The sequence below is a fragment of the Rhipicephalus microplus genome, chromosome 2 (assembly GCF_043290135.1).
Source record: "Rhipicephalus microplus isolate Deutch F79 chromosome 2, USDA_Rmic, whole genome shotgun sequence".
In the NCBI taxonomy this organism is placed as follows: domain Eukaryota; kingdom Metazoa; phylum Arthropoda; class Arachnida; order Ixodida; family Ixodidae; genus Rhipicephalus; species Rhipicephalus microplus.
This window is the reverse complement of record NC_134701.1, coordinates 259101494-259123496: the sequence shown is the minus strand read 5'-3', so window position 1 is coordinate 259123496 and position 22003 is coordinate 259101494. Positions and strand designations below refer to the sequence as shown.

Sequence of the window (22003 nt, the reverse complement as noted above, 5' to 3'; positions counted from 1 at the left end):
GTATAACGTCTTGTTCTTTTTGCGAGACTCTGTAGGCATGCTGTCGAATGGGTCTCTCGGTAGGCTCGGTGATGATACGATGCTTGGCAAGCGGTGTTTGGTTAACTTTCGAAGTCGTAGCGAAGCAGTCCCGAAATGATCCGAGTAGCTTCAAAAGACGTTCCCGTTGTGCAGACGGTAGACCCTGGTTTATGTCGAGAGTGCTTGCAAATGTCATGGCGGAATCGTCGCACGACGAAAGAGCAGATAATGTTGAGGGACCAGGGACGTCGGCAATATCCTCAGGGTATGCGATCGCAGTGTGTTTGGTAAGATGGCGATACTCCTCGCTGAAATTCGTGACCAATAGGCAAGCCTGCTTTCTACTGGGCTGAACAATACCTCGGGCAACGCAGATTTGTTGTGCGAAAAGTAGGGACAAATTTCCTTCTGCAATTACAGCATCGGGGACGTCTTGGTCACATTCAATGTTGATAAAAAGGCTGCTGCGGGGAGGCAGAGTAACAGATTCGGAGGATATACGTAGGGCAGCCTTCGATGAGCGGGCGTTTTCCGGTTCAGGATGAAACGGGTCCGCGAACGACACCTGCAAGTCTCGTAGGTCAATAATTGCACCGTGTTCGCGAAGAAAGTCCAGCCCCAGAATGAGTGGACGGGAGCACACAGGTAACACGAGGAAAGACCCTATGAACGTCGAAGCATGGACTCGAACACGGGCTGTGCACATTCCAGTCGGCGTGACGAGGTGGCCCCCTGCCATGCGCAACGGCGGTCCTTGCCAAGGGGTAGTTACCTTCCTCAGTTGGGATGCTAGGGCGCTGCTCATAACCGAATAATCGGCGCCGGTGTCGACGAGGGCAGTGACGACGTGATTATCGACGTGTACGGTGATGTCGGCGGAAACAGTCTTATGACTTTCGGAAACGACTGGAAAGTCAGAACGGTCTTCGTCGGGTCTTTGCGTCGAAGGAGGCTCTTTGACAGTTCGTTGGGACGCGGCTTCACCCCCAGGAGCCGCGGTTTCTAGTTTTCCCTGTGGGGACTCGGTGACCGGCCTCTGAAAGGAGCATAAGATGACGAGGGAATGCTAGGTGACGTGGGGCGGCGAGGTGATGGTGATCGTGATTGGGGGCGTTGACCAAGGCGAGGAGCTTGCTGGCCCGTAAGGTACGCTTCGATGTCGCGAGGACGCTCACCGTAACGCGGGCACCGAGCATCAGGGTGAAAGCCACGGAGACCAAGTTGGCGGTACTGGCAGTTACGGTAGACGTGACCCGCTTCGCCACAGTGGTAGCAGAGTGGACGGTTATCGGACGTACGCCACACGCTGGCCTTTGTGGCGTTCTGCCGCGATCCAGACGGACGATAAGTTGGTGTACTCGGAAACCTTGAGGCGGGTGGCGGAGTCGAATAGGTGCCCTGGAATCGATGGCTAGCCTGATCCATTCTCCCCATGGTGGGATCAGGGCCATGTGGTGCAGGAGATCGCAGAGCCGCCGCATAAGTCAGCACAGGGGCCTCAGGCCTTGTTGGCGCGAGTGGGGTGACCACCTGTCGGATCTCATTTCGGATTAAGTCTGTGAGATCGCTTACGGGTGGTTGGGGTCCCGCTGCTTGGAGTTGGCGCAGCTCGTCCCGCACGACGCTTCTTATGAACTCAGCGAGGGCATGCCTCTCGCTGTCAGCCCCGATAAAGCATGCAGCAGGGGTCACGTCGTGGCGTTCATACTGTGACGACCTATACTGGAGAGTACGTTCCATTGTGGTTGCCTCATTTATGAACTCTGCCACAGTCGTCGGTGGATTGCGCACGAGTCCGGCGAAGAGCTGCTCTTTTACCCCACGCATTAAATGCCGCACCTTCTTTTCCTCAGACATTGCAGGGTCAGCACGCTTGAAGAGTCGAAGCATGTCCTCGACAAACATCGAAACTCTCTCGTTGGGTCGTTGGTTCCGAGACGAGATTGCCTGCTCCGCTCTCTCTTTCCTTTCAGTGCTGCGGTACGCATCACGAAACTGTCGGCTGAACTCATGCCACGTCGCAAAGGAACCCTCGTGATTCTCGTACCACGTTTTGGCAGAGTCTTCTAACGCAAAGTAAACTCTCCGCAGCTTGCGAGCTTCATCCCATTCGTTGATGTTGGCAACTCGATTGAAGTGGTCAAGCCAGTCGTCAACATCTTCATAAATGTCTCCATGGAATGAGCGTGGTGTTTGTGGCGCATGAAAAACATGCGGGAGAAAAGAATAGGCGTCGTTGGTTTGACTCGCCTGGTTGTTAGTTGAAGTTGCCATCTCGTCTTGAGAGAGGGGACCGTACTCGGGAGATAGTCCTCGCAGGCGGCGACTGCTTCTTGCCGTGGGAGCTGTAGCTGTCTCCAAGTAGCTCGGTGTGTCGGCTGAAAATCTGCAGCCGAGGCGCATGTACCCAGCACCTCCACCAGTGCCACGAACGTAATTACAGACAGCGACGAAACGACGTCTTGCTTGCCCTCAGACCAGGTTGCAAAAGCCCTCTTCTTTCTTCACTTCCCAAGGATTCACCTACAGTTGATGGCTCATACCCATTACCTGTGACAATATGATGAAGAGGTATTGAGCTCCCCACAGATTATGACACATAACGAATCATAGGATTCTGAAGACAATTGCACAATATTGTTATGTGCAGAGGAGACCAAGACTTCTACGACTGAAGGGGTATTTATTAGGTCGTGAAGGTGAGCGCAGGAGCGGCCAACAGGTTGATGCCCCCAGCGTCTTCCTCTTCATTCTAGCCCTGCTTAGGACAGCCAGCCAGTTCACTGGTCTTCGTTTTTCTTGCAGATACATGCAACAATATTAACAGAATTTGCTGTCGAAAAAAACGCGATTGCTTGCACTAAGCTGTGCAAATAGGTTTGTGTGAATATTGGAGCACTTTGAATATTTGAAATAATACTCATATATTCAAATTCACTTCAATTTGAATTTAAACTATTGGAAATTTGAAGTACTTGAAATGAACAAATAGATGTTTATAAATCTGCATGCAACACCTTGTAAAGGTGGTTTTGTTGCAGTGAAGAGATGCTATACCGTGAATACACCTTTCCAAAAAAAACTAATAAACCCGCACGGTCGCAAAGTTCTACAGCAAGGTTAAATGAACATATTTCCTTAGCATCAATTTATGATTTTTAAAGTTTAATACCTTTTTGTGATAACTTGTGTGCTCTAAGTATGGTGAATTTCAAAATGCAACATATTTTACCAGTTATCACTTGCATTCTACAGAAAGTCAAATCCTGCTACTAATTACAAGTTGCTTTCGCTTCCTTTGAACCAAAAAGAATGACATTTACACATAATTTGTTTGAATTTAAAAAAAAAATGTTGTGCAGGTGGTGGGGTCATAAAAAGCACGCTCATTTTTCTGTATATTACGTGATATATGCTATTCGATTCGAAATTACTCGAACCAAATCCCTAGTCCCTTTGAACCTAAAATTTACTATTCACACAAGCCTACACGCGAACCTTGATACAGGGAAACTGGACGATTTTCAAGAATAATATGGTTTCTTTTAAGCTGTTTCTAGGTTTTAGCGAAGGCACGAGGGTTGTTTCTGCCGGACTTGATGCTAGGCGGTTTCCATGCTGAATCTCAGTGCAGAGAGGTCCAAGTCGAACCACAGACAGTCACAGGTATGACACGAACGTCCAAAACTACAGAGACTGAAACTCCTGCTGAAACCAAGCATTCGCACACCCCATAGATCTACAGCCACGCTGTCACTGACATGGCCTCCCATCGCTTCATGGTCTTCTCGCGGCCGCTATTCCCTTTACGGTACCCTAGCACTTTCTTGTCCGTACTCCAGGTCTTCGCCTCGCTGCTGTGGCTCCGCAGCCTTTTGCCGGGCTAACTTTTGCCGTCTTTATCTTTAGTGCACCAGCGGCAAGTAGCGAGATTTGCCCAATTACTGTGACACATGGGCATACCCTTTCAGTAGGATTATGGCTTAACTTAACCGCTTTACTGTTAAAGAACATTTCGCAAAACACGATAAGCAGTGGACTATGATTTACCCATGACAAGTACCGCATTCATACTTTGCATGTGTGATGAACTACTGACGGAATGCAGTGATACAGTGACAAAATGCGATGACACTTGCCTGTTGCTCAATTTCTTGCACAGCAGATTCAATCTTGCGAAGCTCGCTTTCAATCCAGACATTACGTTCCTGGGTTGTGGGAAAGCAGTGGCTGTGGAGTACACGCTGCATGATGGACTTCTTCTCTTCATCCAATTTTGCCATCCTAGCGCATACAAAATGAGAAATGAAAATTACATCAGCTCGAGCAGTTGGTGCAAGGACGTTGAACTGACATTAAACCAATTTGAACAGAAACTCATTTCATAGGTATATATCAGCAGCAAATATAGAAGCTGATGACTCTAAATGGGACAGTCGTATGGTCATACATACGAAGTATCAACGTATATTGCTGAAAGTGAAATGGTCTCTGGTATTACAAATTGGTCAAAATCGCCAAGGAAGACACAAGACAGGCTGGATGCCAGTTGGCTTCAGTTCACATATACTTACAGACATGAAAGGCTCATAACTTCCACTCCCACACCCACACACTATGGAGGTCACTTGAGCTGCTTTCAAGAGTTGCAATCGGTTGCATCACCTTCTCTATCGCTAGCCTGGCTTCGATTCTCAGTGAATGTCTTAAGCGTGCCACAAGGAAGCAAACATCTGTGGCCGTTTTAAACTATCCTAGAATGCCTATTGCAAGTACAGTTGCGCAGTCACCACTATGTCATAATTATTCGCTATGCAAGTCAGTGAAGGGCCCACGATGCGTCTACAAGGCAACATAGAAACCTGTGCAGCTGCCCACTTTGTTGATGCTTCACCACTTTTTTGAACACTCTCACTGTGCAATTCACATGTTTTGACACCTGGCACAATTCTGCGCTTCTGCCAAGCAATGTTACATGTCTTAAGGTGACTTGTCCCACTACATGACATATATATAGTGTCTTTTTTTAACCAGTTTCAACTGGCATAGATCTGTTAGAACACCTGGTGCCGCGCAGAAGTCCTGCGTTCAATTTTCACTCATGCCAAAGGTTTTTATCACTCATATTATTTGCATCTTTCCCTATCTTTTGATGACAACTAACGACACTGACGTCGACACTGAAATTTCAGCAAAATGAGCTCTTTAAAGCTACTGCATTGAAGAACACTACACTTGAAAAGTATGGAAATATTCTTGTATGACAGTAACTGCATATGGCAATATAGTTCCTCACAAAAGCTGAATCACACGTAATTTGCATGTCTCAGGCTCATTTCATGTTCATTCCACTGATTTATTGAGCCTGAAAAGAATGAATTTTGATAAACCCAATGTTCGTGCACAGCCATTGCATTTATCATTAGTGGGTGGTCATGGCGTGGTCATGGCATAAGTGTGAGAGTGAGGACTGCGTATTGCACTCTAACACCCTCAAGTCCGAACTATGTGGTACAAATAAAATATCTGCATGGCATCAGTACACTAGTTGGAAGAGCAAAAGGAGCCAGAAAAACGTGCAGCTATTAAATGCATCAAAGGCAGTTTTCCTGACTCCTTAAAATTTAGGCAGTTTGTATGCATATAGCACATACAAAAAGCTTCTCGGGTTTTACATGAGAAAATTGCGATACGATTATGCATCATGATGTGGTAGTGGACTCAAGAATAAATCCGTCCGACTGCCGCAGGTCTTCCGAAGTGTGCCTAAATGTAAGCCCTCAAGTGTTTTTGCATTTAGTTCCCATCGATATGTGTGCACTGTGATCGGGAATCAAACTCACATCCTTGATCCTAACGGTGAGCATCTTACCTGTGAAACTACCAAGGCCCATAAGCATGCATGCAATGTGCTCGTACACACACACACGTACACGTGGAGGACTGAACCTCTCTCGAAATATAGTGTGTACCTGGTTACCAGGTCCTGCTCTTTCCTCTTAAGGTTGTGCAATGCGTTCATGGTGTCAGCAAGCTGCGAGGTCGTGTCTTTCACCTTGCGCTCGCTGGTGCTCAGGCGCTGTGCCAGCTCGTGCTGCAAACTCACGATGGCGCTAATCTCCTCTCTGAGCTGCTTCCCTTGCAGGTTCTCCCGGACTATGCCTGCGTCAGCACTGCCCAGTTCTTCCTTGAGGTCCTCCAGCCTGTACAGTCGACTCTGAGCATCTTCCTTGCAGCACCTGAGATCATGCTTCTTTGCCTGAAAATGTCGAGCACGGTGAGAAGCATGGATTAAAAGGGCCTTGCTACGTTTTAGATAATCATTAACTGACCATGGAGTTCATTGTCTCATGAACTGACTGCCGCAAAAGAATCCATCAAGTAGTACGAATGGAGTTACAGGGACTTGTCGCACGCTTCAAACGCTTTCCCTCTTCTTTCACCACAACGGCCGCTCTGGTAGCTACACAATGGCAACACAATGACAAAAGGCTGCATCTCTACGTCATATACTGTACAAGCCTGTAGTTGTCCATAATCATCGTCGTCATCAGCGTCATTGTCAGTGTCATAACGTATAGTAGGTACCTTGCATGTGGTTGAAGACGGCTAAAGTGTATGAGAATATACTGGATAGTGGGTTAAGAGAACAACCGCGAGTGACGCTTGTCACGTTGATGGCATGAGATAGCGCTAGCAGAGCATGGGCAGTACGAAACTGGTGGCGCGTGCTGCAACGCAGCATGGAATCGTCGCTCTGTATTCTGGTGCATGCCCCGTAAGTAGTTGCTACTGCTAACTAGAATTTCCTGGCTAATTCGGCTTATGCGGATGTGGTAGCGGCTTGCGAAATCGTCCTGCCTACAACAACGCGTCTCGAGAATGGGACTGTGTACTCTTCAGATGCTTCGATCGTGATGCTGATGTGCCCATATTTAGTTCAGTAGTCATACGTGTTCTAATGCGTGTACCATGATAAACTATCATTAGCTTACGCAGCAAATGTTACTAATATTTTTGGGTGGTCAACAGACAACAGCAGATTGGTCTTGCAGCAATATCCCATACAAAATATTGAAGAAAAACTGCGGAACTACTTTAATTTTTACATGGTTCCATATCGAACATCTTAATCACAAGCTGCGGTCCAAGAACGTGCTCTCTGCCTGTGAAAGGGATAAATAACTGTCACTAATGCATAATAAACCTTGTGCTCTTATGTCAAAAGCTTCGAACAGTTTGAGCAGTGGTGTCCCTGCTTCTCCCTAGAACCTAAAATTTATTCAGATGCGGCCCACACTTGTGTGAATTACAGTGCGCTGGAAAATGGGCCCCATCTTTACCTTTTAGTGACAGCTTACGCTCCCGCGCACCCAGAAGGGTTTTCAAAACCAATGGGGTCAGTTGACATTGGCTGGTTTCCCTCGTGTACTTTTTAACGCCGTCGCTGAGTTGCTCCTCCAGGAGCTCAAGCGTGAACACCACAGTACTGGGGTGGAGCAAGAGCGAGGAATGCTGACCTGAGGTTGTACTGTATACGCACTGTGTTTTACACAACTTAAAGAAGGCTGCAACACGACATGGAAGCTATGTTAGCTTTGCCCACGTATACTAAATGATGAGAACAAAAAAAGTGGCTGCGGCAAGAAGCACACTAACTCGTACACAAAATGTGCCACCGGTGTTGTCAACGAATTCCCGCTATTCTGTGGCAAGACGTACGTTGGCCAGACTAAAAAGTTCGGATTCTGGTGAAAAGCAGACACACTACCCCCCCCCCCCTGCTTGGATAACTGTTGGAAGCTTTTCGCATAAAAGCACAAGGTTCATTATGCATTAGTGGCACTTATCTGTTCCTTTCGTAGACAGAGAGCACGTTCTCGGATCACAAGTTTTCATTAAGGCGTTATCCGATTGATGTGGGCCTTTCTTTTCGCGCATGTCTATACCTATGTATTGCATTGCACTAAGCATTATCTGTTCGATATGTGCCTTGCTTTCCACGCATGCCTTTGCATATATACTGTGCTGCAGTAATTTTGGAATGAAAAGTGGAAAGTTTGTGCTTCTCTTTAACCCTTATGTCGCTATTTCCCTATGCAAAACAGCCACATCCGTGGCTTCTAATTGCCCATCTCTACTGCCGCACCGTACCTACCGGACTTGCTTACAGCCCATGGCACCACAGCGCCACCACGCACTTGCTGCTTCAAGCGGCCGCACGGAGCGCGCCCTCTCCTGGACCCACTTCCCAGCATATTCTAGTACACTATAACAACGTCAATGGAGAAGTCTCGACTTTAAGCAGCTTCGCCTCTAAAAACTTATGCTGAGAAACACACTAATCAAAATCGTATTGACAAGATTTCACTGTGGTGGTGTGACAACTGCATGCATTATTTTAAGTACACTCATTGAAATAAACTGTAAGGAGATCATGTTCAAGTGTGCTTTGCGATTCTTGATAAGCACTACAGTGTGTGAAGGGTGCTTCCACCCCCTGTAAAGTCGTTTTTGCCTCATGGTGACTGTGCATCTCATGGAGCCATAGTTAGCCTTAACAGCTGCCAAGTGGGCCGTGGCGTTGTGCTCGTGTGCCGTAAAGTCAGCGCAGTGGGACCAGCAGCGCCACCTGGGGGTAGATAGGTTAGGCCGGCACACAGGAAACAGGAGTAGGTCTTTTTGGGCTTTTGACAACATGTGTGGATGGCAGTCTCCTGCGGTGGGTTTGTGGGGACAATGCTGCGGTTCGTTTCCCGTGGATCCCTCATGGTGAGACGAGCGCCGGCAATGCCACATTTGCAGTACCTTGCGTTATGTTGTTTGCGTGCTGTATTGTCATTGCATTGGTTATTTAGCGTGTCACTAGTGGTGTATTAGATTCGGCTAGCGAGCTCCTTATGATGCAAGGGCAGATTAATAAATGTACACTCATAGGTTGCTCAATGGTGTGACTGTGTCCGTGCGTTCTGTGAGCATGCTACATTTCTCGAGACCCTACAAACATTAAATGAATGCTTTATGCATGAATGAAGTGATGACACATGCCGTAAATAAAATGCCGGGCAAGTGCCACCCTCCCCACCCCCACGGTGAAGGATAATTAATTGGACCAGATTTGAGAGGGGTGCGCTCGCTTAGTCTTTGGCACTCATTTTAGATCTCCCAAAAAAGTGAGGGGGCTCTTGCTCGGCATTTTACAGTATTTGAATGAAGAGGCACGTTTTGCTCAACTTACTTTCCTTCAAACTCTCACCTCAAGGGCATCACAGATGTGCACAAAATTTTTCTTGGCAAGGTTGTGTTCAGGCTCCATTTCCCCAATGGTGGATTCAATCTGGAGACATGGATGAGACATTAAGCTTCAGGTTACCACATCACTGAACGCTTCTAAGCTATAAAGGGGTACATGAGAATTGCTCCTATGTAATAACTTCATAGCACCCTTGTTCTGTTCAATGACTTCATGTTTGCACAAATGAAAACCTATAACATTGAATATCTTCCACTAAAATATATAATTCAAGAATAGTGAGAGGTTTCTGAAGAAGTTATGAGAGAGGCCAAGAGCACTTGAGAAGCTTTTTTTTTTCTTTCAAAATAGGTTAAATCCAGAACCGGAACTAGCTCAAACAAAACTCTATTGGCACATACATCACCTTTCCTGAAAAACAGTAATAATAAATTGTCAATAATAATGAGTAATTTATTATTACTGTTTTAGAGGAATGCAGAGAGTATGTATGTGCCAATAGAGCCTTATTCGAGTTAGTTGCTGTCCTGAATTTAGCTTAGAAAGAACGCTCCTCAGTTGAAGCTATGAAAAAACAGTAGAGAACTGGTGTTTTGAAAGGATTACGACTGCAATATTACAGCTTTGCTATTGGCTAACTGCACTGAAGGCACAGCGTTAAGACTATGAATTCAAACTCAACTTATTGCATGCTGTTCTTTTTTAAATTATATATCTATTTTTTCTATTTGTTCTTTCTTCTGTGTCATATGCAAAAATAGAAAGAGAAAGGGACACTGCATTGTTTTTGTAACTATTGCAATGAAGAGAACAAGAGACAACACCCGATCTTGGGCCAGCTGGTGGAAGGGAGATCGGAGAGTGTCCAGCCGAAGGCAGCTATGAGCTTGGAGCTCCACTCCACCCAGGACTGCTGCTTGAAGCCTTCATATCGGTGCCACGCCACTGCACCTTCCCGAAGACGGTCTACAGCCACGGTCCATTTCTGAGATTCTGTTCAGGCCTCGCGCATTGCTATCGCGTTGACGGTTGCCACCCAGCTGTCGGCGTCGTTCCGGACCCCGTGGAATTCCGGTAGTTCGCAGACAGCTGGTGATTGTGAGGTGGCAGGTGGCAACGCAGAGATCACCGACGCGAAGCAGTCGAGCTGGTGTGAGAGCTCGATGAGAGAAGACCGAAGCTCCCTGCGTTGCTCCGGTGTGCTTGCCTCAAGGTCGTATGAGGCAGCTACATCCAACACTGCGTTAATGTCGCACAATGCTGGCGACATTGTAGGAGCTCGCTCGGCAATCAATGCTGTCAGTTTGTTAGTCTCGGTGCGGTGTAGCGCGATGGTACGCCGCAGTTCCACGGCACTGTCGCACGAGGCTTCTGAACCGCTTTGGTTCGCGTCCGTGAAGTGCGTGGTTCTAGTAGTACTCACGGCGGTGACATGCACGTCCAAGGAAGCATGAACAGCGTTTCTTGGCGGCTCGTATGTTGGAAGAGTACCGGACAGGGAATGCAAGCCGTGGGAAGCTTGAACAGCATTCCCAAAGGACAGGAGCCCATGCGTATTACGGTCGCAAAGTGGTAGCATAGTGTCCATTGGGTGATGCCCTGGTACCACAGAGGAGGCATGGACTCCGTCCACTGATGGTCCGATGGGCAGCTGAAGCGGCGGCCGGGATGTTGACTCCATCGCCAAAGAAGCGTGACCGGTGTTCCTGGATGGAGGAGCCCGCACTGCCGACGAACCCTGAAGACACGTACCGGTGGCTTCCCGCAGAGGGTTCACTTGTCGGCTTGCGCTGACGGCAGAATCCATAGCCAAGAACGCGTGGACGGCGTCCCTTGTGAAATGATACCGGCAACGTGTACTGCAGCTGCCGAGGAGGCCTTGACACCGTCCCCGAACGGTAGTGGCAGTGGCGGCAGGTGAACAGCTGCCGAGGAGGCCTTGACGCTGTCCTCAAGCGGCGCTTATCGTGGCTGTCCTGGATGATGAAGCCGGGACGTAAGACTTCCTCTTCGTCGACTGCGCCATTGTAGTGAAGAAAACAAGAGACAACACCCGATCCTGGGCCAGCTGTTCTTATTCTGTACTTCGTCTTCCTCTGCTTCTTCCAGCTAGCTCCTCGCACCCAGAGCCCCGATTCCGCTGCTCTTAGTCATCAGTGCTCATCACACTATTCACATTCTTCTTGCCTTCAGTAAGTGTTTGCTTCTTTCGCACTACTAATTCTCTGTGGCATGTCTGTGCCTCTGATGCAACACAGCAGCAGTAATGCATGCATTTTTTTTTTACCCGAGATACTACAGGTGCCAAATTCAGCCAAACTGCACACAGCTTTTCTCATTTTGTAAGAATGAAGTGTATTTATGCAAAGAACCAATCCAACACTGAACTATAAATTCCAGGTGCATTTGTACATCACACCTTGGGACATTTTCAACTGCCTCACAGGCTGAAAATTTTCGTTTAGCGCTGGCATAGACAATTATCCCACTACTTCTTGCTCTCCCGGCAATTCTATTTTTTTTCTTATTTTATCTTTTCTCACTGGTTGGATATTACAGGATTTGCAGCGAGGCAGGATGCAGCCATTCAAAATGAAAATATGTAGTATTGTCAGAGCACTGTTCTGCCAGTATGTTGGGACCAGAATGTGAATATAGCAGGAATGTCTGAATCGTAAATTTTAGGTTGGAAGGGAATTTAAAGTGGAATTGGTGGAATATTTTTAAGTCAACTACCTTGAATATTATATATCACATATTAAAAAGAAATGTGCATATTTATCATTACCCAACAAACCTGTACAATATTTTTTAAGGTTGAAACAGGGTATGTGCAAATGTCACTCTTTTCGGTGCAGAGTGAAGTGGAAGCAACTTTGCATAGTAGCGAAATTTGAATTTCAGTAGGGTGCAAGTGATAACTGGTAAAATATGCTAAGTTTTAAAATTTACTAACATCATATAAACTTGCATAACAAGCTTCTAAAATAAAAAATGATTAATTTAACATTGAAGTGAGGCTACGTGGCAGTGCAACTTTTTTTTAACAAGTGCATTCGCAGTATAGCAGGTCTTCACTGCAGTGAACCCACCTTTACAAAAAGTTATATACGGTCTGATTTTGGTGACAACTTTTCTTGCCACTAACTGTGAAAGCTACAGAACTGAAATGCATGCCTGTTGCCACGCCAGAAATATTATTTAAGCGAACAGATAATTTTCTCATTTGCCTTGCTGAAATAAATACTGCTTTACTTTTTTTATGAGATTCAAACAGTTTCGGGAAGTCGCAGGTAAAATTTAGCTATTGTTTTGCAAGAATGCTTTCCTTTTCTTTTCATTTCTTAGATAGCACCACTTTTTCAGCACACCTGTTTTATAAATTAAACATGGCATCTAGGATGTCGATGGGTCAGTGTGCAGCCGCAAGCAGGCTGTTTAGTTCACCCCACAAAAAATATACTCGACCGTTATGTCGTACCCTTGAAGGCCGAGGCTCCAGCGGGCGAGGCGGCCTGATGGATCTCGTAGATTGGCAAGCCAACAGAGCGAATGGTGGTCACTGACCGCTCGAATTGGCCGGCCGTATAGGTAGGGTTGAAACTTGCTAATGGCCCAAACGACTGCTAGGCATTCTTTTTCGGTGGTAGAGTAATTAGCCTCTGCTTTTGTGAGACTGCGGCTCGCGTAAGCGATCACACGCTCTGCGCCGTTCTGCCATTGAACTAGAATGGCTCCAATTCCTACGTTGCTGGCGTCTGTGTGGATCTCGGTGTCGACAGTGTCGTCGAAATGTGCCAGCACTGGAGCTGTCTGCAGTCGATTGCGTAGCTCTAGGAAGGCTTGTTGTTGTTCTTCCGTCCATACGAAAGGCACATCTGGCCGTGTCAGTCTTGTAAGAGGTTCCGCAATTTTAGAAAATCCTTCGACAAAACGGCGGTAGTACGCACAGAGTCCGAGGAATCGCTGAACAGCTTTTTTGTCTCCAGGACGAGGGAAATCGGCAACGGCAGCCAACTTCTCCGGATCTGGTCGAACACCCCCCGGGCTCACCACGTGGCCGAGAAACTTGAGTTCCTGATAGCCAAAGTAGCACTTTTCGGGCTTGATAGTAAGGTTCGCTCTCCTTATTGCAGTGAGGACACTTTTTAGCCTTGAAAGATGCTCGTCAAACGTGCTTGAAAACACAACGACATCATCTAAGTATACAAGACACGTCTGCCACTTTAGTCCAGCTAGTACAGTGTCCATCATGCGTTGAAACGTGGCGGGAGCGGAACAGAGACTGAAAGGCAGCACTTTAAATTCGTAGAGCCCGTCAGGCATCACGAAAGCGGTTTTCTCACGGTCGCCCTCGTCAACTTCAATTTGCCAGTACCCTGACTTGAGATCTAATGATGTAAAGAACTGGGCGTGGTGTAGACGGTCTAAGGCGTCATCAATCTGTGGCAGGGGGTAAACGTCGCGTTTTGTGACTTTGTTAAGCCGTCGATAGTCGACGCAGAAGCGTAGCGTGTTGTCTTTTTTTTTTACTAAGACAACAGGTGACGCCCACGGACTTGTCGAGGGTTGAATGACGTCATCATTCAACATTTCTTGAACTTGACGCTTAATCACCTCTCTTTCCTTCGGGGACACACGGTATGGATGTTGGCGAAGAGGCCGCGCCGACTCCTCTGTAACAATGCAGTGTTTTGTAACGGTGGTACGCTGAACTTTCGGTGCTGTGGAGAAGCAGTCCGAGAATTCCCTCACAAGGTTTAGCAGCTGTTCTTTTCGTGAATCTGGCAAGTCTGGATTAACGTGAATGCGGCTTCCCAGGTCAGCACAAGCTTTTTTATGCGGTGAAGTCGTATCCAATGTGCCGATATTGGAAAAGTCGGCGACTTCACTGAGGAAAGCGACAGTAGTGCCTCTAGGGACGTGTTGAAACTCATTGCTGAAGTTGGTCAGCAGAACTCGACAGCATTTATTCTCTAACCGAACAAGGCATCGGGCTATGCAGATGTTTCGTTTGAGCAGCAGCGGGATATTTGCCTCTGTAATACCTTCATAGTCATTGAATTCATCAAAAACGTCGCAGGCTACCAAGGTCAACACGCTACTCTTCGGCGGTAACGTGACGTCATCGCCAACAATTCTCAAAGCATTGACGTAACTGCCGTGAGGGTTGCACGCTAAAGCTTGGGCCGTAGAAAACGTCACCTGCGACTTTTGCAAATCAATCACGGCTCCATTATCACGCAGAAAGTCCAGTCCGAAAATTAGGTCCCTCGAGCAACTCAGCAGTATTACAAAATCTCCGTGATACGTAAATCCGTGAATACTGACTCGCGCTGTGCACCGCCCCACCGGAGTAAGAAGATGGCCTCCTGCCGTACGTATCTGCGACCCAGCCCACTGGGTAGAAACCTTCTTCAGCCTGCAGGCAAGACCCATGCTCATAACGGAAGTGTCTGCTCCAGTGTCAATTAGCGCCATTACTTCTTCGTCGTCCACAGTTACCGCAATGTTTGATGTCACCACTCTTCGTACCACGTTTGACTGTGTCTGTACATCTTTTTGCTGCCGTCGTAGTGGAAGATCTTAAGTAGAGTCATCGTCAGCGGCCTCACCTCCGGAGGTCACTGAACTCAGTTTTCCCGACTTGCAGGACTGGGTGAACGGCGTCTCAGAGCGCTGCGTGAATAGGCTGGGCTCGGTGACCTGTAGCGAGCAGGTGACGACGAGCGAGACTTTTGCAACCGATGGCCGATACTGCGATGATTCGAGATGAAACTCTCTATTTCCAGTGGTCGCTCGCCAGATCGTGGACGAGGGGCATTAGGCGAAAATTCACGGAGACCCACACGACGGTATGGACATGTTTGGTAGACGTGTTCGGCTTCCCCGCAGTGGAAACCAAGGGGCCTGTGGTCGGGTGTACGCCAGATGTCACTCTTTCTCGGTCTTGCTTCGGTGATCAATGGTGAGCTACGAGGACAGAAACCTACCTCCATTTGCTGAGCGTGTCGCTCATTGGGGTAAAATACGCTGGTTGAACTGCACGATGGAGGACGTCGCACTGCTTTCGCAAATGGAGGTAGGTTTCCGTCCTCGTAGCTCACCATTGATCACCGAAGCAAGACCGAGAAAGAGTGACATCTGGCGTACACCCGACCACAGGCCCCTTGGTTTCCACTGCGGGGAAGCCGAACACGTCTACCAAACATGTCCATACCGTCGTGTCGGTCTCCGTGAATTTTCGCCTAATGCCCCTCGTCCACGATCTGGCGAGCGACCACTGGAAATAGAGAGTTTCATCTCGAATCATCGCAGTATCGACCATCGGTTGCAAAAGTCTCGCTCGTCGTCACCTGCTCGCTACAGGTCACCGAGCCCAGCCTATTCACGCAGCGCTCTGAGACGCCGTTCACCCAGTCCTGCAAGTCGGGAAAACTGAGTTCAGTGACCTCCGGAGGTGAGGCCGCTGACTCTACGGAAGATCTTCCACTACGATGGCAGCAAAAAGATGTACAGACACAGTCAAACGTGGTACGAAGAGTGGTGACATCAAACATTGCGGTAACTGTGGACGACGAAGAAGTAATGGCGCTAATTGACACTGGAGCAGACACTTCCGTTATGAGCATGGGTCTTGCCTGCAGGCTGAAGAAGGTTTCCACCCAGTGGGTTGGGTCGCAGATACGTACGGCAGGAGGCCATCTTCTCACTCCGGTTGGACGGCGCACAGCGCGAGTCAGTATTCACGGATTCACGTATCTCGGAGATTTTGTAATACTGCGTAGCTCATCTCGACGCAGTGCCTCTGTTGTGGCGCCTCGGACGGGTGGGGAGCGTGAACGGCTTGCCGTAGCTCGGCGCGTACCATCTCCGCAATGGAGAGCTGCTCTACAGGTGAAGCAGTCACCTGCATCTTTTGTAGCTCTTCCTTAATGAGAGCTCTGATAAGCTCTCGCAACGCACTGATGTCATTGCCGAGAGTGACAGAAGTGACCTCACTTGGGTGTACACCACGGTTATACTGCCTGGCACGCTGTTGAAGGGCCCTCTCCATGGCAGTAGCTTCCTCATGGAACTCCGCAAGTGTCGCAGGCGGGTTTCGAATCAGGCCGGCAAAAATCTCTTCTTTAACACCACGCATTAGGTGGTGAACTTTCTTGGATTCGGACATAGAGGGCTCTGCACGCCTGAAAAGCCAATCCATGTCCTCTACGTAGGTCGTCACCCTTTCGTTAGGGCCTTGAACCCTTGCCTCTATAGCACGCTCCGCTGTCTCTTTCCTGTCCTCTCGGGCAAATGCCTTGAGGAACTGCCGGTGAAACTCATCCCATGACATAAGCGCTGCTTCATGGTTCTCAAACCACGTTTTCGCGGAGTCCTCCAGGAAGCAGTACACATAGCGTAGCTTACGCTCAGGGGTCCAATTGTTGATGACGGCGACCTGGTCGAAATGCTCGAGCCAGTCGTCGGCATCTTCAAAAGCAACTCCATGAAATGTCTTCGGCGTCTTGGGCTGGTTGATAACCAGGTGCGCTGGTGCTGGCGCGGTGACGTTAGGCGGTGTTTGATTCATAGTCCTCTGACGTTCAGGCAGCAAACCGTGCTGTGGCTCGAGTCCCTGGAGACGACGGCTGGAACGTACGTGCACAGGGGTAAGCTCGGCTGAGCTACTCAATGGACTTGTGTCAGGGGTGCTCTCAGGGGACCGTATCATCTACCGTACCCCGCACCTACACCAGAAAATGTCACAAAGACACAGGTATGCAGGTACAAAATAGGGCGTTTACTTTCGTAACCCAAGGGCCAGCAACGCGAACACCAGAGCACGCGCACACAGAACTACTTCGTTGTCCTCCTCAGAGGCTGGCTACTATAGTTGCCAGCCTACCTTGCGTCAATATGACACTAAAGTGTACACTGAACAATGAAAATGTCTCTCCCATTGACATATTTCATGAAAATGTTTTTCTAAACCCATGAACGATGTGAGTGAGCAAAACTGAAACCAGCCGCAAGCTGCCGTAGATCCTGCGAAGCCACACGAAAAGTGTGGAAGCTCCTCCTCCGTAGACTTCACTACGAAGATAAGTTGTTGCCGAGTATAAGGCCTATATTCACAAACCAACCTTATGCTTACCTCGAGTTTTCCTTATCACTTGTAAGCTTTCATTGCACTTTACGAAGATTGCAGGCCAGTATTCATGAATCGATCTTGTTGGCATCTTTTACCCTGTTACTATTTTTGGGCCCTTATGATGCACGTATCGTGTACAATAACTCGAGGTAAGGCCAAGGTTGGCTTGTGAATACGGGCCTAAGATATGCCTATTCGTCCATTATGAATACTTGAAAATTTCAAGCAAATCAAATTCGCGTTGAAGTGAATTCAAATACGGTAATATTCATTAGAATATTCGCACATGCCTAGGATATGGATAAACTCCCTTACTTTCTTCAACTTTGCCACCAGCACAGTGATCTCCCTTTCCAGCATGACTTGATTTATAGTCCTGATGATAAAAAAAAAATCAAGGTAAGGATACGCCGGATACTAGTACGATGAGACATGAGTTAATGCTAGTCAAAGAGCGAGGTTAAAGAAAAAAAACATTAATTGTTCGTGCATGGTATTGCTTGATGGTATATTCTTCAGCCCAAAAGGAAACATCTACATGCGTTACACAGACCTCACTGGTGCTTGTGTACTCGTGGTTTTACCAGGAGCTGACTGTACCTCAACAAACGAACAAGCACTGGACAATGCTGTATGCCGTGTGCACCATAGAGTTTCCTATAAATACAGCAGAGGGAACTTGGGTGCTAATGTCTGTGGGAGCTGCAATGTACTGCACTTCAGCCTGCATGGGAATGATGGGTAGTACACAGATTTGTCCGATATTCTTTCTTTCAGCCCCGTTTGGCTCTGTATGGCCTGAATTCACTTTGCCACAAGACGAAGTTCAGCAAAGGTTTAGCAGTTATGCTTCACCACCGTGAACTTATTAGGCTCATCGATTCCAACTGGGTCACGAAGCTCACAACGATCCATTCCTTCATTCGAAACAAAACCAAAACACAGCAATAACGAAGCCACAATTACAGAAGACTCTCAGTAAACGGAACATGAAGGGACTGGAAAAATATGTTCCATTTAACAGGAGTTCCGTTTACTCAGAGGTGAACATGGGTGCAGAATATAAGCCCGAAACCAAGCGTAGCCAAGGCAATAGTTTCGTTTAAGCAGTAGTTCCTTTTAACAGATTTCCATTTACTGAGAGTCTACTGTTAGTGTGTTTGAAGATGCAAGCATGAAGATTAGGCAAATCTGTATACTACCTATCATTCCCGTTGTGGCTGAATGATCGCAATGCCAGAGTACCTTCTAGTTAATTTTAGGAAACCCTATGATGTGTGCAATCCTTCCATTAAATCTGATGACACTGTGGTGAACATGGGCCGTTGATTCCAGGTGAAAAATAACTGACTATTGGAATTGCCTGTTGCGAGACCAGTGCCACTGCTCAGCATAAAGAAAAAAAAAAACTCATTCCAAAGAGAGGAGAAGCAAGGTGTAGAGATTGAAACTGCATAAACTATAGTGTGCTATATTTACACTTTCTTACTCCAGTGCTTTCAAATAAACGTGCTGCTCGTGTGAACACAGTACGCTCGCCTAAGCACTAATTAACAAAAGTCTAACTAGCCTTGTATATGCTGGCATGTAGATGTTTATTTGTTATTTACTGTCTAATTTGGTTCATTGTAAATGCGTTTCTGCCTTTTTATATTGAAGTGAGAATTGAAACTGTGCAATCTGATATTTAATTGCATGTCGTTATTCCAAGCCGCAGGGACGAGCTACATCACTTAAACGTCTCAACTGCCATTCCTATCGAAGTGTGGAGTAAAGGTTCATTAATTGATTGATTGGCTGATTGACCTATTCATTCATTCACTCTTTAAGAGACATTGCAAAGCCCTGTGAAACTGTTCACGTAAACAAGTGTGCGCCAGTAAATTAACCACCTGATGTCAAGCTCCAGTGCCCTGTACTCCTTGGCTTCTGCCACAGACTGCTCGTCCAACTGCAGCTTCACCTGGCACTCCTTGGCAAGCTCAATGATGTGCTTTCGATCGCAGTTCCCACGGTTCGTGCATTCCACACTGAACTGTTCCATCTGAGTGAGCGCGTCCCAGCCAGCAAACCGCTGCACCATTCGCAGACGCTCCAAGGCTGACATGCGCAGAATGTCTTGGACCTAGAATCAAAAAACTAACCTTAAATTTTGGGAAGTGTTGAAACCACGACATGATAGTGAGGAGCACTGTAATAGGAGACTGCATATATCAATTTTAACCCCTCCCCCCCCCCCAGGTTTTTCTATTATGCCCCCAAATCTGAGTACACAGGTATCTTTTGCCAATTTCCTTCACTGAAAAGCTTCCACCATGCCGGAAAAAAGAACTCCAGACTTATGCTTAGCAACACAACATTGTACCTGTTAAACAACCTTGTTGGATCAGAACCTAGTACAACAGAGACAAAACTATCGGTAGGTTTTAACAAGCTTAAAATCCCAAAAGGAATAGCAGGAAGCCTACCTGTCCTTGCCTGATGACGTGAAATGTGTTCTCAGATGAGAATCCAGCTGCGTGCAGATAATCGACAAACTCTTTCTTCCTGAAATGTTAAGAAACAAACAAAACACTCAGCATCTGCCGACTTCTTGATACCATTATTGTTAGGGCTGTGCGAATAGCAATATATGGGTGTGAAGGAAATTCTAATAATAAAGTTTGAGTTCAGATCAAATAGCTATTTTTTTAATAGTCATCGAATATTTGTTTGATATTTTTTTGAGCACTGTGAAGTGAGAAATAAAGAAAGAAAAGTACCTTCTTATGAGATAGGATGATAGAAGTGTGTTTTTTTTTTTTTTTTTTTTTTGGCTAGCCCCACCTCTCCTCTGTTCAACTTCTGTGGAGGCCCAACTCATTTGGCAAACAAGGGCATGCTCCCTTCAAATTTGAAGCTGCTAATCAGCCCTGTACACATCAGTGTATAAAGACATCTGAAATTTGAAATGCTGAAAATCTTCGTCTGATTTTTTTGGCTTTTTTAGTTGGAAACAATATTTATTAATGTCCCCACTTATTCCGTGTAGTTTCAAACCAGCGCTTTTGTGAGTCGATCCATTATTGACCGTAACAGGGGCCATAGAGACAGCTTTGCTACAATACCAAAGTGTAATAAAGTGAAGCATCCTAAATTATGAAGGGGCCACTGTGATGTGCAGTGCATCTCCATGTTGGAATAGGTGTCTTCTCGAGTCAATACATTTGCTACCATAGCAGTCTAAAAAATGGCTTCACCGCGATGCGATATTGTAATGAGGTGAAGCATAAAAAAAATGTGAAGGGGTTACTGTCAATTGGACGTTGGCTGTATTGTCTTCGGGAAGTTTGAATAGTTCGAATAGTCAGAACTCCAGTGCGAATCGAATCGAGTAGCTAACAACACTCGAAAAACATTCGAAAGTTCAAATATTTGCACACACCTAATTATTGTAATTTACATTTAACAGCACCAGCAAAGGCAAAATCCACTTTGGAATAGTTAAGAGGACAAAAAAATGTGATATTTGTAAAGCTTGAAAGCATACAAATAGTAGAGTACTAAAAGAGGTTTTTGCTAGATCAGTACATGTCTTAGCAGGCCTATGTTGGCTATGGACGTGAAGTATTCATGGTAAGGCAGTGTCACGTATCTTGCTTGCGCAGGGATCTATAGCTGTGTAAAACCCCCTTTTCCCTTCAGAAAAGTGGCTGGCTTACTGCACATTTTAGTGGCTGCTGTAGTGCGCAATTTAATGGGCTTTATTCGAAAAATCGTGAGCACTGTCTGCGTAAGAATGCAAAGCATGTAGACCCAGCACTTAAACGCTATTCATTTTAGGAGAATTACAGAAAAAAAAAGGGAACAGTCTCACCCAACTGCGGATTTCCCAATCATCAATGTCGTGGAAGATGCACTAACTGTTCTTGTCACGGTCACCTGATCCTTGTCATGCTGAAATAGAGGCAATCACTGATATAGACGAGCTTCAGTTTCAGTTTAAGAATAATTCAACTTACAATGATTGCCACAAACAAATACACCGACGAGGGTCGCAAAGTCAATGACTGCAAATGGGACCCTCAGTTGCAAACGCCAAAGGAGAAGGTGTACACGAGAAACAGGAAAAAACTATGAAACAAAAAAAAAAAAGAAAATGAATAAAACGTTGAAAATTCGCCAGGATTGCGCGAAAGGCGCATTGCAGTCACAGCAAAAGCTGAAAGAATGGCCTTTCAGACCCCTGTTTTAAACACTCCTTGGGCAACTGCTACAAGCACATTTGCAGTGTACCCACTACGACATAAATCTTCATAATTTTGATGTGGTAGGAAGGCATTCACTATATGCCATCATTTGTCCTTCCTTGGAGAGGTGTGGTACCCGCTACACCCTTACAAGAAATTTTGTGCAATTTTTTTATGCTGTGGCTGACAATGATGATGAATTATGTGCGAGGCTCTTAAATTGGTTGGAGCAATCAACGACCCCACATTCGCATTGTGTGATGCCTTGCTGTTCTGAAACTCTTCGTTACTAATTCTAACTTATTTCTTTCCCGACATCAAACCTACCCAAAACCAGTTTGCAATGGAGTTGCAAGCACCAGT

At 46.6% G+C, this 22003-nt stretch overlaps 1 protein-coding gene across 2 annotated transcripts in view; it reads right to left on the bottom strand.

Annotated features, from left to right (window-relative positions):
• The window catches only part of LOC142776505 (structural maintenance of chromosomes protein 3-like), a 62598-nt gene that overhangs the window by 4351 nt on the left and 36244 nt on the right, over positions 1–22003 (bottom strand). For both annotated transcript variants that reach the window (XM_075880308.1, XM_075880301.1), the window contains exons 5-11: positions 21268–21347; positions 19880–19958; positions 19304–19536; positions 17727–17787; positions 9278–9358; positions 5994–6280; positions 4161–4305 (exon numbers count right to left, since the gene is read on the bottom strand). In XM_075880308.1, the coding sequence (XP_075736423.1) occupies positions 4161–4305; positions 5994–6280; positions 9278–9358; positions 17727–17787; positions 19304–19536; positions 19880–19958; positions 21268–21347 (966 nt within the window). The remainder of the gene's footprint in view (positions 1–4160; positions 4306–5993; positions 6281–9277; positions 9359–17726; positions 17788–19303; positions 19537–19879; positions 19959–21267; positions 21348–22003) is intronic.